This window comes from Hyalella azteca, unplaced genomic scaffold (genome assembly GCF_000764305.2).
Source record: "Hyalella azteca isolate HAZT.00-mixed unplaced genomic scaffold, Hazt_2.0.2 contig5032, whole genome shotgun sequence".
In the NCBI taxonomy this organism is placed as follows: Eukaryota; Metazoa; Arthropoda; class Malacostraca; order Amphipoda; family Hyalellidae; genus Hyalella; species Hyalella azteca.
Window position 1 is genome coordinate 167,304 of NW_025935237.1, and position 14,257 is coordinate 181,560.

At 36.6% G+C, this 14,257-nt stretch overlaps 1 protein-coding gene across 3 annotated transcripts; it reads left to right on the top strand.

Moving 5' to 3' along the window:
- Positions 1-2,502: 2,502 nt before the first annotated feature.
- Positions 2,503-14,233, top strand: LOC108674939. 3 transcript variants are annotated; one of them, XM_018162926.2, is made up of 10 exons: positions 2,503-2,817; positions 3,074-4,062; positions 4,987-5,087; positions 5,725-5,806; positions 6,273-6,412; positions 6,991-7,124; positions 7,698-7,784; positions 9,455-9,625; positions 10,468-10,478; positions 12,380-14,233. In XM_018162926.2, exons 1-10 carry the CDS (start codon positions 2,761-2,763, stop codon positions 12,456-12,458), a joined length of 1,851 nt encoding a protein of 616 aa, XP_018018415.1. In that variant the 5' UTR covers positions 2,503-2,760; the 3' UTR covers positions 12,459-14,233. The 3 variants fall into 3 exon arrangements, with proteins under 3 accessions (XP_018018415.1, XP_018018417.1, XP_018018416.1); XM_018162928.2 differs by having other exon boundaries at positions 10,468-10,506; positions 12,380-12,436; XM_018162927.2 differs by lacking the exon at positions 10,468-10,478.
- Positions 14,234-14,257: the final 24 nt, after the last annotated feature.

A 14,257-nucleotide genomic window follows, 5' to 3' on the forward strand; every position in this document is an offset into this window, starting at 1 on the left:
TTCAATGATGCCAGTCATGAAATAAAACTTGATTCATTCATTCTCGAACCAGAAATTCCTAATAAAAAATATTTATTAAACGGTACACTGGGCATTATTACACTTTGTCCTCGGTGAATCATCCTGTCGCACCGTATATGAGCGTGACAGTAGCTAGATCTTGAGCCAACAAGTTGAACAACAAACCTGCTTCCTTGCATCAACAACGTACACATCACGCCTGCAAGTCGTCAACCACCACACGTCGAGTGCAGAGCGTGGCGCTGCATTAATAGCGACCTCCTACATGTATGATTTGCTGAACAATAAATAGATGCAGTACTTTAGAGTTGTTGCTTGTTATATGCCTGGCCCAGTCGCTGAATGAACCTGCATATTTCATATTGTAAATGCTATGATTTTGGAAATGGCATTGTGAGATACTTAACTGCATGATTGTCCTTCAATTCGGTAATCTATTTTAATATATCTTATAGGTTTGCACAAAAATTAACTCTACTGCATTAGAATGACGGAACAGAAGGAATGTCTGAACTAAAAGTTATCTGTTATTGCTGCAAGAGGAATGAAGATGGATTGTTGGTCCCAGTTTTAAGCGATATGTAGGTATTATAGTTCAAATTATTACCTATTACAATTTATCTTTCGTTATTCGGTGAGGGGAGCTTGGAAGCAAAGCACGTTTCTATGCACAACGAACCACATCAAAAATTTATTTTAATATTTAAATGAAAGAAGGAACGAAATTTTGATCTTGTAAGTGTAATCGCTAATTGTTCCGAAATTAAAGTTAACTTTCGACGAATTTATCTCACTTATTTAATGACAAATATAAATTAAAAAATATAACGTTGGCTGGCAGGCTGACTTTCTAGTTGGCTGAATGCGTGGCTAATGCAAGATGGCTGGCTGACTGAATAGGCTTACTAGGCTGTGTGGCTGAATAGGCTTACTAGGCTGGCTGGCTGAATAGGCTTACTAGTAAGCTGATTGACTTACTAGGTAACTTGCTGGCTGACTATTGTAATCGCAGTAAAAAGTGTGTTCAACTTCAGTATGCGTGAAGCAATACAATAGGCTAGCAAAAGGCTCAGCTGTGAGATAAAAGGCTAGCATTCCGAAATTTGCCGAGCACCAGCACTTGCCAGTAAATCGAAGGCTTGCTTATCTAATAAAGCCACTGCAGGCACAGGTAGATAGAATGAATGCTTCAATGTGTCCCTGAGAGCACAACAGAGATCGTCTGTGCGAGGTCGAGATGTGTGACCATGGGCGGAGACACGTGGTACATTGCTGCATCTGTTATGTATAGATGCAGCTGTTAGGCAACTGTATTGCCCGGGCATCATTGATGGTGGTTCGCTGCATCTGTTAATTATATAACTGTGACTATAAGGCAGATGCAACCCGGGCTACCTTGATGGTAGCTCGCTGCACCTGTTATACAGCTGTAACTATAAGCAGATGCAACACGGGCTACCTTGATGGTAGCTCGCTGCATCTGTTATACTGCTGTAATTATAAGGCAGCTGCATCACGGGTTACCTTGATGGTGGCTCGATGCACATGATATGTATATAACTGCAGCTTTTATTCAGCTGCAGCCAGAGCTGCATTGATGGCGTATCGAGGCCTCTGTTACATTGATTTTCCTGTGCAGAGAGCAAAATCTGTTTACAGCTGAAAGTAGCATCTGTTATAAAATGTCACCTGACGAGCTATAGCTATTGAAATATGTTGATGTTATCAAGGAAAATTATCAAATTAATTGTCTTTCCGATAGGATGAATTTGTAGTTACGATAATAAATAAAATATATAGTAGTAATCCAAAAATATAACAGGGATGGTTCAAGTATGCCATTGGCAACCTGTGGAATTTTCTAGAAATCTTGTCCAATTGAAATAAAAAGACTAAATAATAACGAACTATATCATTATTATATTATATAATCATTTGTAATTATCATTATAATACTATTATTATATTATACATTTTAAGATGACTAAATAATCGAACATCTATTTACCGTGAGACTTACCAGAAAAGTCGTGATATTTGTGCAAAGAGTACGAATGTCGCAAGTAGTTTAAGGTGTTATGTGGGTGAAAGTACCTCTAAAAAATAATACAAAATATTCATTTCAAAAATTTTCAGTTGTGACTGGTTCAGCTAAAATTGATGAGTGTGACGAGTTCAATCGAAATAGCCTTTCAATATCGGAATAGCTTTTGGTTGAATTGACATCAATTTAATAAAATAAAATCTAATGCAAGATGGAGTAATCTTTACATTATGCTTATATTTTTATCAATCATACATGCTATTTGTTTCTGTAATATGGAGACAAACGTACGAATACAAAACCAATTTTGAAAGAAGCGTTTTAAAATTTGGCTAACACATCATCTATGTATTAGCCAAATATTTATTTATTTATTACTAAAAAATATCTGCTTGCTGTTTCAATCTCGCTTTTTATTTTTAGTTTTTTTGTGTTGACTTTAGAAGCAATCTTTTAATGTGATAGTTTATTAATTAGTTGAAATTCACTATCCCCAAGCAGCCGGCATCCGTCAAACACCGAAGCTCACACATATTATCTAGCTTTTGTTTGGGAAGAAATAAATCTAAATCTACACAAAAAAAATTCTGAAACGACCCTTGAATTTTTTTAGAAGCAGAGTTATAACTATAGCAGCATAGTTATAACTTTATTATTCTGTTAATTGGATAGCTAGAGCGTTGCAGGAGTTACTCATGGGCTGTTGCTCGTCTCCCCGCACCACCGTTGCGGGTGTTGCAGTGTTGCATCTCGTAAGTTCTGCCAATGAAAATGTGCATTATCATCGAAATTAGGTTTATCACTAAATATATATAACAAAGTTTGTGATGATAAAAATGTTTAAAATTTGTTATAAGAGTGAACTTATAATTACCACAACGCAAATTCAAACTCATGTCTGAGATGTTTTAAAATTAAGCATTGTATGAAGTTTATCGTCCAGTTGAGTAGAAAATTTCACCAGTATTCTAACAGTCCCATAAATTCAAGCGAAATTTCTTTTTTCAGGTCGGAGCATTAGGTTGCATCGGACTGTGCAGTTACTTGCTTACGCTCGAGGGCCCGAAGCTGGAACTCGTCTTGACGCAGTCATGGACGCTACTGACGACGATGCATCTGCCGGTGGTGGTGGACGCCGACGGTAATGTAGTGACGAACCGCAACCGCAGCGGCTCTGAAGTTATCCTCGTCAGTGGAACAGACCACCGAGACGATGAGCCGATGGGCAGAAGTGCTTACGAAATTCGGTTGACTGACGAGCCAGAAAAAGATGACGTTTCAGGAGAAAGAGAATTTGTGCCTGACATTGACGAAAGCTCAGACGCTAGAGTACTTGATGTTATAGACAAGAGAACAGGTATCTTCCTTCAGGAAGATGAAGAGAATGAAGATTTTCTTGACGAAAATGAGCCCAACACTCTTCTATATTTGAACAATAATGCATCAGGATCTGTAGATAATGAGACCGTTCGATCTAACGAAGATTTCTATGGATACTTACCACTAAATTTTTCAGATCATGATGTAGGGAATGGAGCTTCGAATCTTAGCTTTTCGCGAGAAAATTATAGCTTGGCGGAAAATGACTTGAACGTGACTGAAATTCCCATTGTTGAAGATGAATATGAAATGTTTGCAAACAACTCTGCCAGCCTGGGTGGGAATGAGGAAGTGAATAACCTGACAACTATCCTGGACCCGCATGTTTTATACGTTGACGTTCCGGATCACAAAGTTACAAACATTTCAGATATACAGGATACTTTCAGTTCAAATCGGCCTGAAGGAAACGGAAACAATATGGAGTTAACAACGCCGAGGATTTTACGTTCTGAGGAAGAGAGTTTTCCAACATCGTCTGAATTTATGTCAGTTTCTGTGACAAGGAGAAGTGCTGTGACTCCAACGTTTAATACTCTTTTCACGGAATTATCTTCAGTAGGTCCGAACTTAATCGTTTCTGAAAGCCCGTCAAATGTGTCGACCGATTCCTTAATGTGAGTAAAACGTTGCAAAGGTTGAAGCAATTTAGACGTTGTTGTTAATTTTATAATAATAATCATCTGGCACGTTTAACGGAACTGCATACCTACATAAATATTTCGGTCTGACTTCTAACTCGGTAAGTTAGTAATGTTGATTGTTTTTCCAAGTTTATTCCAATTAATAAAGAAAAATGAAGAAATAAATACTAATAAGGTAACGTTATGAAATCTATGGAACATTGCTCTTTTGAATCTTTTTTTCTGGGCTTTCATGAGAACAATACAAGATAGCGAAGTAGTTAATAAAATACTGGTATCAAGCTCCGTAGAGTTTTACATGTGACTTATACCAGGTTGTTCTATAAGATACTCGCCTCAACAGGATATGATTTCGTGTATTTTGAAAATTGAAATATTCGCATTATATTATAGAAAATTCCTGAATTGAATCTATTCTTATATGAAGGTCAAGGTTTCATTCAAAATTATATAGAGCTCTCCTTTCGAAATTCTTGGCATTATAGAGATATGGAGAACAAGCTAAATCAGGAGTCGACAAGGAAAACTTGTCTCATGTACTTTATAACATTAAATATTGCCTCATTCACTCAATATGTATCTTCAAACATTGTGTATGGTAAAAAAAACATTCGTTTAGCTTTTAACCTCTCGATTCCTTTTTACTCGCCAAAAACGGCAATATGGGTTACTTTTTTTACATATTTATATGTGTGTGCATTCATTGTGTGGGTTCGAAGGGCCAAAAAGTTTACTGAAGTAAATGAATGCCTTAGACCCTCGGCTGATGATTGATATATAAATATTTTTGCACCTGCTTTTCTTCTCATTGAGTATTTCTAAAATTTTCTATTAATAAATATTTCCTTTCGTTCGTTGGCATTACTATTAATATTAAAAATTTAATTTATTCATCAGCAACGCGGTTCATGGCAGTTCTTCAGGAGGAACAAATGGATTTGACAGCAGCAGTCCAGCTCCCGATGGATACGTGGTTACCAGCACTTCAACAACTCCAGGTGATTATTTTTACCTTATAACATAAAATCTTAACACACGACATTTTGAATAATACTGTCGTGGATGCCCGCTGTGGTCTTAGGCTTGATTGATTTCTTAAATATCAGTTATTTGTTTTGTTTCAAGTGACTAAGTTAATAAATTATATAGATTAAGAGATTATTGTTAACATTATTTATCAATGTGTTGAGGGAATAATTTGACTTGTCGTAGTGTTAAAACTACAATGTATTGAAAATTTGTCGATATTAGTATAAAAAACTATTGATTTTCATGTATTACACAATGTTATACGAGTGCGAAAATGCATTACATACATACATTAAATGCATAAGTTTACAGTAAGTAATGAAGGAAACTATAAATTATTTTCATTAAAAAATAAGTGAATTACAAATAGATGTGATGATTCTCACTTATTTAAATAATTATAAAAGTCAATTGACAGACTCTGAAAATATTCTAAAGCTCAATTTTTAGTATATTATCATTTTCTGCAGTTCCCTCGAATTGACGCGTCGTATATCAACTTGCTATAGCATCGATAAGGTAAAATATTTATTTACATGCTTTGAAATTAAAATCATTATACACGTGTTTCATTATGCATACTATCATTCATGTATTTAATCGCAGATAATGAACGGTCTAACTCTTCATTCGATGATACCGAACTCCTGCCGACCGCCCAGCCACTCCGGTCCGGCGACCAGCCGAGGTCAGATGTTGGCGAAATTATTGTCAAGTACAATGCAATTACTCATTGGCTTTGACCAAATTTTATAAATTGTTCAAGAATGCTATATTTTTAAAATAAAAGTTTATTTAATATTGTAATGGGTCGAAACCCAGGAACTACCATGCTTAAAATGAACAAAATTAGAAATTGGACAGCAAAAGTAGCAAGTAGGTTGAAGGCAATGGGAAATATGAAAGATTTTTTTGAACGTTAACGTTATTAACTTGTAGTCACGTTGAGAACTAGAGAAGCATTTGGGTGGACACCTCAAACTGCGATATATGTAAAAGTTAGAATCGTTAACAAATACGATTGAATGGACAAAGTGGATAAATAGGAAGTATGAAAGGGCGCTACTAGGCGTAAAGGAGATGGAAGGAGAGCGTCTTTTGGGGGATATTATTGATATTTAAGAGCATAGAATAATTGTTTTTATACCTTGCAGGTTTAGCCGCATGCACCACAGCAACAACTTCTCTTTAGAAGACGATAATTATTCTGGTGATGAGCCTTTCACCTTCACCATCCCTCCCATCGTCACCACCACCGGCTTCATCTCGGCAGTTCTAACGTCCACAAATCCTGGTGAATTTGATTTTTTTATTACTGTTATGTTTCAAAGAATTATTATATATTATTCAATATAATTGTTATTATATATTAAACAGTTATTATAATTATTTATTTTAAAATAAATTGTTGTTATACTAATTGATTACAACTGTTCCTTTCCTGAGTGGTGATGCTACTGTTGAACCATGACTTTTAAAATAATATGGAAACATTCGAATACTAAGATTACGGTTGAATTTCTAGATATATTTTACTTGATTTTAGAATTAATAATTATCACCAACAATATCATCATAAATCTATCAAAATTACACTATTTATTTAAAAACATAATAAAAAAGATTTTTCAACAGAATTTATTGTTCAGAATTTCATGTTTCTTGACTGATGTTAACGTGGATACTTTTAATATCATCCTCAAAATTAGACCATAATCAATGTTTGAACAGACCCTGTTAGCTCAGAAATAATGAAAACAATATAAAAAAATTAGAACTTAATCCATATTTCCACAGACCCTGAAATAGACCCTGTTAGCTCAGATACAATCAAAACTAGCTCTGAAAAATTGACCTTAATCCATTTTTCAGCAGACCCTGAAACAGACCCTGAGCTGAGCTCGCTGCTGTTCGAGCTGACGGCAGGGGCTTGCGTCTTGGGTCTGCTGGTCTACTTTATCCTGTGCGTCATCGCCGCGACGCTGCTACTCTCAGCCGCCATCTGGGTGAGAATGATGAAGGTTTAGTGTATATGCATGATATATCCTATATTTACCTTCTATAATGAATGAATATCGCACGGATTTTATTCGATCTTCACTCAACTCTCCACCTCTTTCAAATTCAATCCTCTCTCTATTCTCCACTTTACTGTCTAGTGTCTAGTCCTCTATCCACTGAACTCTCTACTCCAATCTCCACTCCAGCTCCCAATCTCTTCTTCACTCCACTATCGACTCTTCTTTACACTCCACTCTCCACTTCCCTCATCGTTATACACTCTACTCTCCAATTCCCTCTTCACTCTACGCTCCACTCTTCAATTCCCTCATCAATATACACTCCACTCTCCACTCCCCTCTTAACTCTATGCTCGACTCTCCACTCCCATCTTCACTCTACGCTCGCCCTCTCCACTTCCCTCTTCATTTTACGCTCCCCTTTCCACTCCCCTCTTCACTCTATGCTCGACTCTCCACTCCCATTTTCACTCCACGCTCCACTCCAGTATGATCGAAATATTTTCCTCCGTGCCGAGTATATCTCACCAGGCGACCCTGATCGTAATTTTGTCACAGAGGCTGGAGGAGCTGATGCTGCCGTGGCTGGTGCTGGAGTGGGTGTCGCTGCTCTCGGCCATCGCTGTGGTGGGAGTTTTGACGTGGGTGAGTCGAATTTGAAATAGTCGAAAATAAGATCAATTTGCATTTATTCAGTTAGCATTGAGTTGATTATAGTTCAAGTTATTTATTCATTTAGTTAAATCGTTATATTCCATAGTAGTCTTTTTGCAAAATTTTGGCTATACTGATTCATGGTGGAAATACTTTGGTAGATTTATTTTATAGCGTACGTTCTCCATAATGATTCGGTGGAATAATTTCATGGTCGAAGTGCAATAGTTAAGTGGCATTAAATTAAAAAAAATTCCATGTCATTTAGTCATTTCGTTTAAGATTTTAATTCTGACATATGCTTTCCGCAGTGATTTGGTCATACTAACAACACGAATTACATGAAAGTCTATTGGACGTCAATTTATTTGTGTTTGCCAAATTTGTGTTGAAAATATCATTACAATGCTGACTTTCCAACATCTGTCACAATATTAAACAAAAGTATGCAATGGAGTGAAGAATCAAGGCGAATAATACTCGCAATATTTAAAAGTTGACCTAAAATCTTCCCATTGAAGACAAAAATAGTTTAAATTCAAAGCTTCAATTCGGTTTAATCTGAAGTTCTTCTTCTGTCCGTTATTACCATTTTATTCGTGCTCAAGCTGAATTATTTGACAATTTCTTTGCTTTATATTTTTGTTATCATTCACTGTAATTTTGTTCACTCGAGTTTCATTCACAAGTTTTCATTCACAAAATTCTAGTTTACTGCTGCCTCACTATTTTTTTATATCCTAGTTGTGACTTCCTTGAGTTCCATTGAATATAAATCATTTCGTTTTACTTACGAACTACTCATTTTATATATCAGGAATTACTTTTAAAGCACTAGTTTTGAGAAACTTGTTTGCACCAATTTCAATGCACTAGTTTCGGAGTCGCTGGTCACTTCTCACTTGTGGGCGCCCTCCGTGTGTTGTTATTTGTACCTCAATTGTCCAAGAGTTTCTGTGATCATTCCAACAGTTATTTCTTATATGGGAGATGTTAAATTTGTTTTCAATCTTATTAGAGTTTTAACTTGCGGTCTTTACTTTCATCTGAATTTAGAATTTACGGAAAAGTCCTGTTCTTCGCGATCGTTCGATAACCTTCCCTTTCAAACCATTCAGTCTTGAACTAATGCACCACTGTTGGTGTAACATCTGCGAAATACGTTGATGTGATATGCAAAATTGACGTTGATGATATTTATGAATGGAATGTAATTACATTATTAGGAATAACTCAGGCTGAGCCATTCATTTCTAATTCATAATAAATTTATTGTTGTCGTCGTAACCTCGCATTTTAATTCAGTGCTACAAGCAATACTCTGAATAGATTCAGTATGATCCAGACGCTGGGTTACTCTTTCTAGATTCATTCTGAATTTATTATTGTTTTTTCGTCAGTTTCTTCGCTGGAATTTAAGTGTTAAAAATAAAGTATAGAAAATACCGAACTTACATTCCTGCTTTTTAAAAGACTACTTTATCTGGCTGGCGCTGAAGTAAGAAGGGTCGGACGTCACTATAGCTTGTCATGCTTATTATTTTAGTCTACGCTGAACAGGCTGGTTTTCTATTGCTGTTGAAGTAATCAATTTTATTTGATTAATTGTTTTATATGATCATTAATATCGTGCACAATTATATACTTGACATATGGTACAGCGACTGCTGGAGGAGGGGGTGTTGCTGTGGTGCTGGTGGTTGGTGGTACTTGGCACTGCAGTGGTGGTGGTGCTCATCCTGTGTTTGGTACTCGTGATGGAAGCGTACCAGACCTTGCCATACGAAATCACTTACGATGCTCCAGACGCATACGAAATGCAGTACATAACCGTGAGTACGAATATCAGTTATGCTGTCACCTGTACAATGCTGCTAGCTATATTGTGCTTCATAAATGTAGAGTGTTCATATACTTCATAGAGTAAATCATGTCTACGTTTTAGCATATCTATCTTATGTGAGTGTTGTGTACATAGCTTATACTGTAGTAGTTGAAGCTAAATGCTAATTGCATAAAAAGTTAGTAATTATTAATATTATTCTATGTGCTTAACCCTCTAATTTTATGCTTAGCTACATTGTACTTTCTTGCATTTATTTTTTGAATTTTGAAGTACTTATAAATCAAAAGTACAATGTTTCTCCGCGTGGAATAATTTATTAAAATTTAAGATATTCCGGAAGAAATATTGCACAAAATTCCACCATGTCGAGCGAAATTTTTAATTAAGCAAATCTTATTTATTTATATTTTAGTTACTTTCCATCAATGACTTAATTGTCTTCATATTTAATTTCAAAATATATTTTCCTTCTAAGGATCTTGGAGAGGAACTGGAACTGAATATTTCACTGTTCAAATAACAGGAGAACTACGTTGAGTTTTTACTGCTTATTCAGCATTTTTTCGTATTACTCTTTTGTTGTATGGTGTATAAACTCAAATCAACATCATGTAATATTGCTAACTTTACAAATAAATGATCGTTGTAGAAACTGCCTGTAATTGTAGTCTGCATGTTCTGCTCTTTAATGTATCCAATTTGTGTGCTCGTCGTAAGGTCTTGGTACATTGTACAGCATTGTACATTGGATCTTAGTACATTGTATTTTGGATCAGTATATTGTAAATCATTGTACATACTCACCGTAGGAATTTGTTTGTTCACCAGGATAAGAGACGGTGAGAACTGCCTTCACTGAGTAGCACGGTAAGACGTTCATCATAACTACAGTCTTCACAATCACTCTAAAACAGAATGCCTTCACGCCTTAACGTTTAACGCATGCTTACTTATTGTTCACTGGCTATACTAATGCGTAGAATTTACAATAACTTTACCCAACGACTATGCCGACATCGTTGTACTGGGTATTCACGGAAACTTCCTCTTTTGTATTCCGCGCCAAGCAGCACAATGTTGTAGGAAAAGATCGGGGAGTATCGCATATGAAAAACAGGGTGAAGAAGTTTTGTTTCTTGTCTAATTAGTTGTCACTATGCATTAGACAAGCGAGCAACGTGCGTTTGCTGTAGAGGCGCACTTTTCTAATGGCCGTTTCATTATCGCTACTCAACGATCGCATTCCGTACTCGGTCCCGTATTCGTCTTCAATTCGGGTTCCTGATCGAAAATCGATTATTACGTGGGTGGACACATTTCAGGCAAGTGGAAGTGTGAATGCAACAGGGTCTAGAGGTCCGAGGACTGCCACTACACTAAAAAATGTAGAGAAAGAAAGCAAGACGTTCTGCGTTCTCTTCACCGTTCAGCATGAAAACATTTTGCAGAGGGCCTCATCTAATTGAGAGGTATCGGCCTTCTTTGACTGGCCCGATCTCCCGATTTGGCTCCGTGTAATTATTAACACGTTTTTCTTGACTTCGTTTCGTGTGTGTCTGTCATCAAAAATTCAAACCTTAATTTAGAGTACTTCTAAACATCCTAGTAAGTTGAAATTTGGCATGCATGTTTATGCTGCCTAACAATTCAAGATTTGGTCATCAGAAATAATAATTAAAAAAAAATTAGAAAGTAAAAGAAAAACACTAAAAATTCACGGTTTGTAATTGAGTTTTTTTTCGAACATCCACACTTGCCAACCCTGGAAATTGATTTGAATTGCTAAAATTGCTAACTAAAAAGTAGAAAATAAAAAAATATAAAAATATTTTTAAAAACCACGTTTTTCTCGTTTTTACAAAACTAAAAATAGTGAAATAAAACAATTAAAAAACTTTAAAAAACCAAGTTTTCTTAACGGACAAAAAAAAGAAAAACATTTACTCTTACATAACATTACATAACATTTTACATAACTTAAATGCTATATAAGAGTAAATGTTTTCCTTTTTTGTCCGTTAAGAAAACGTGTTTTTTTTAAGTTTTTTTATTTGTTTTATTTTTATGGGGTTATCGTAAATCAGTTGTTTACAATGACTGTCCAAGGACCCTCCCCCATTTGAAGAACAACATACGTTTAGCCATTGCCAACATACCCGTCAATATACTTCAGCTAGTGGAACGGATCTGAAAGCATTGACAATGGCGGCCGTCATTTCCCCTATGTGATCTTTAAAATAAATGATACAAAATTTCAAGTGATGTTTTTCAATAACATTACATGGTAATGATTTCTCTACTAGTCCTTTTTTTATTGAGCTTTCAAATGGGAAGTTTCCGTGAATCACCCTGCATATGTGGGCGGCAGCGTTCTAGCTTTATTCAACTCTCAATTCAACACTCGGTCCGACTTTAACATCTTGAACAGGTTGTTTAAAGCCAAAGTGTTTTGCTCAAATTTATTCATCCGATTTTTGTTTAATAAATCAAACGTTATTAGCGTTTTATCGGCGGAAGTTTTCCAATGTCGCACAGAGCTTCAGCAACTATTATTCGTTTGATCTCGCTTCTTGCTGAGAAGATCAGAGGGGCTGTCCAAAATGTTATTTACCCACAAACGGAATTGGAAGATTTATTTAAGGCAATTATGGCTTAGTAACATTGATTTTATCTGCTAATAAATAACTCTGCAGAATTCAATACGAAAATAAAATAATTTAATAAAATCTTTGTGTTGCAGCACAAGCACCTGTGGGCAACCGCCAAGTGAGTGGCAGCGTCACACACGGAGCGACTTTGAGATGTCCACTCATCTCTGAAATAGTATTACGAAAAATAAAGCGCCATATTGTCCAAATGATGTCACACTATCTTACCCGCAGCAAAATCTGAGAGCAGACGTAGCACTGAATACGCCATTGTGCCGGACCAAACTGAGTCAGGATGACTCACATTTGGGCAATACGCATCTTCTGAACTAAATCTCAATTTGAATTAAGTCACAAACATTTATCTGATGTACAGAACATCCTTCAATAAGACAAACGATTTCGAATAATTTCTTCAATAATTTATCGGTTACAGAAAGCCACAAACATTTGCGTCTGTGATGGCAGTAACTGCAGTTGCAATTTTCATAGTATTTTTAACAATGAATATATATTAAGATTGTGATGCAAAATCTTTATGGCTATTTAACAGAAATATTTGTTGTCTTGAATGACTTAGTGCTGAGCTTTCTGGAAACAGTCAAAACAGTTTATCGTATCGACTTTGACAATAATTTCCGTCTTTTCATCTCATGAGAGCGAATTTTCAGTCCCGAGTTTCATCATCCGTTTTTGAGTCAGGATGCATGCCAGAGGCCAGCATTGCCCAATTTGAGTCTGCGGTGGAGACGAAATTTTCCTTACTAAATCCGCAGTGCCTAATTACCATGAAACTGACAAACAACTATGATATCTACCTGTCATTATTCATAATCATTCACTCGACAAAAAACCATAACATTTGTGACTAATAGCTATCATTGTTCCGTCACACAAGAAGCATTTGCCTAATTAATATTCAGTTTAGATTTGTTCATTGTCGAAAAATTACTAGTCAATGTAAATACTCAGTTTTATCTTAACGTTATATTCGTAAGTAATCTGCCTTATAAATAAACTGTTAGATTTAATCGTTCATATTGACATTTTGTTGTGGGCTGCGTTTTTGGGCAAATAGTGGGCTGCGTTTTGAATAGTCGATGCGAGTTTTTAGTGCCAGGATTTAACAACAGTTATAAGTTAGGAAAAATTTCGAACTAAATTGTTCGTGCAATATTAGTGTTACTAATTTCAGTCCAAGGAGCGAGGCACGTTGTTTTCACTATTTTGCCATCATCTAATATTCTAATTCAATGTTTCAGGCGAGTAATGAAAATAACAAACTTCACACCAATAATAATTAAAAGGTTATGGGTATGAAAACTTGGCTTGTATATAATAATTTTGATTTGGACATTGGCCCTGTATTTGTATGGTTCTTTTTCCCTGCAATTAAGAGGGCTCTTGTGATGCGTGTCTGTGCTCGTCTAAATTCCTGTGGGATCTCGCATTCCTAGGGCATTGTTCCTGAGCGCCCCACCACAGAGCTCGAGTTGCCTGAACGCCGGTCTCAGTTGTGGGGGTTAAATTATCGTGAAGGCAGGGCAGTTGTGGGGGTTAAGCTAACGTGAAGGCAGGACAGTTAAGGGGTTGAGTTGCTGTGTAGGCGGGCAGTTGTGGGGTTAAGCTAACGTGAAGGCAGTGCAGTTAAGGGGTTGAGTTGCCGTGTAGGCAGGGCAGTTGTGGGGTTGAGTTGCCGTGTAGGCAGGGCAGTTGTGAGGTTGAGTTGCCGTGTAGGCAGGGTAGTTGTGGGGTTGAGTTGCCGTGTAGGCAGGGCATTTGTTGGGTTGAGTTGTTGTGTAGGCAGGGCAGTTGTAGGGTTGAGTTGTTGTGTAGGCAGGGCAGTTGTGGGGTTGAGTTGTTGTGTGGGCAGGGCAGTTGTAGGGGACGTAGGTAGGATCCCTTACATTTCCCTTCTCTGTCTCTCTCGTGCGAGCGGCCGACGTCCCGTGTAAGCGACCTCTTGTTCG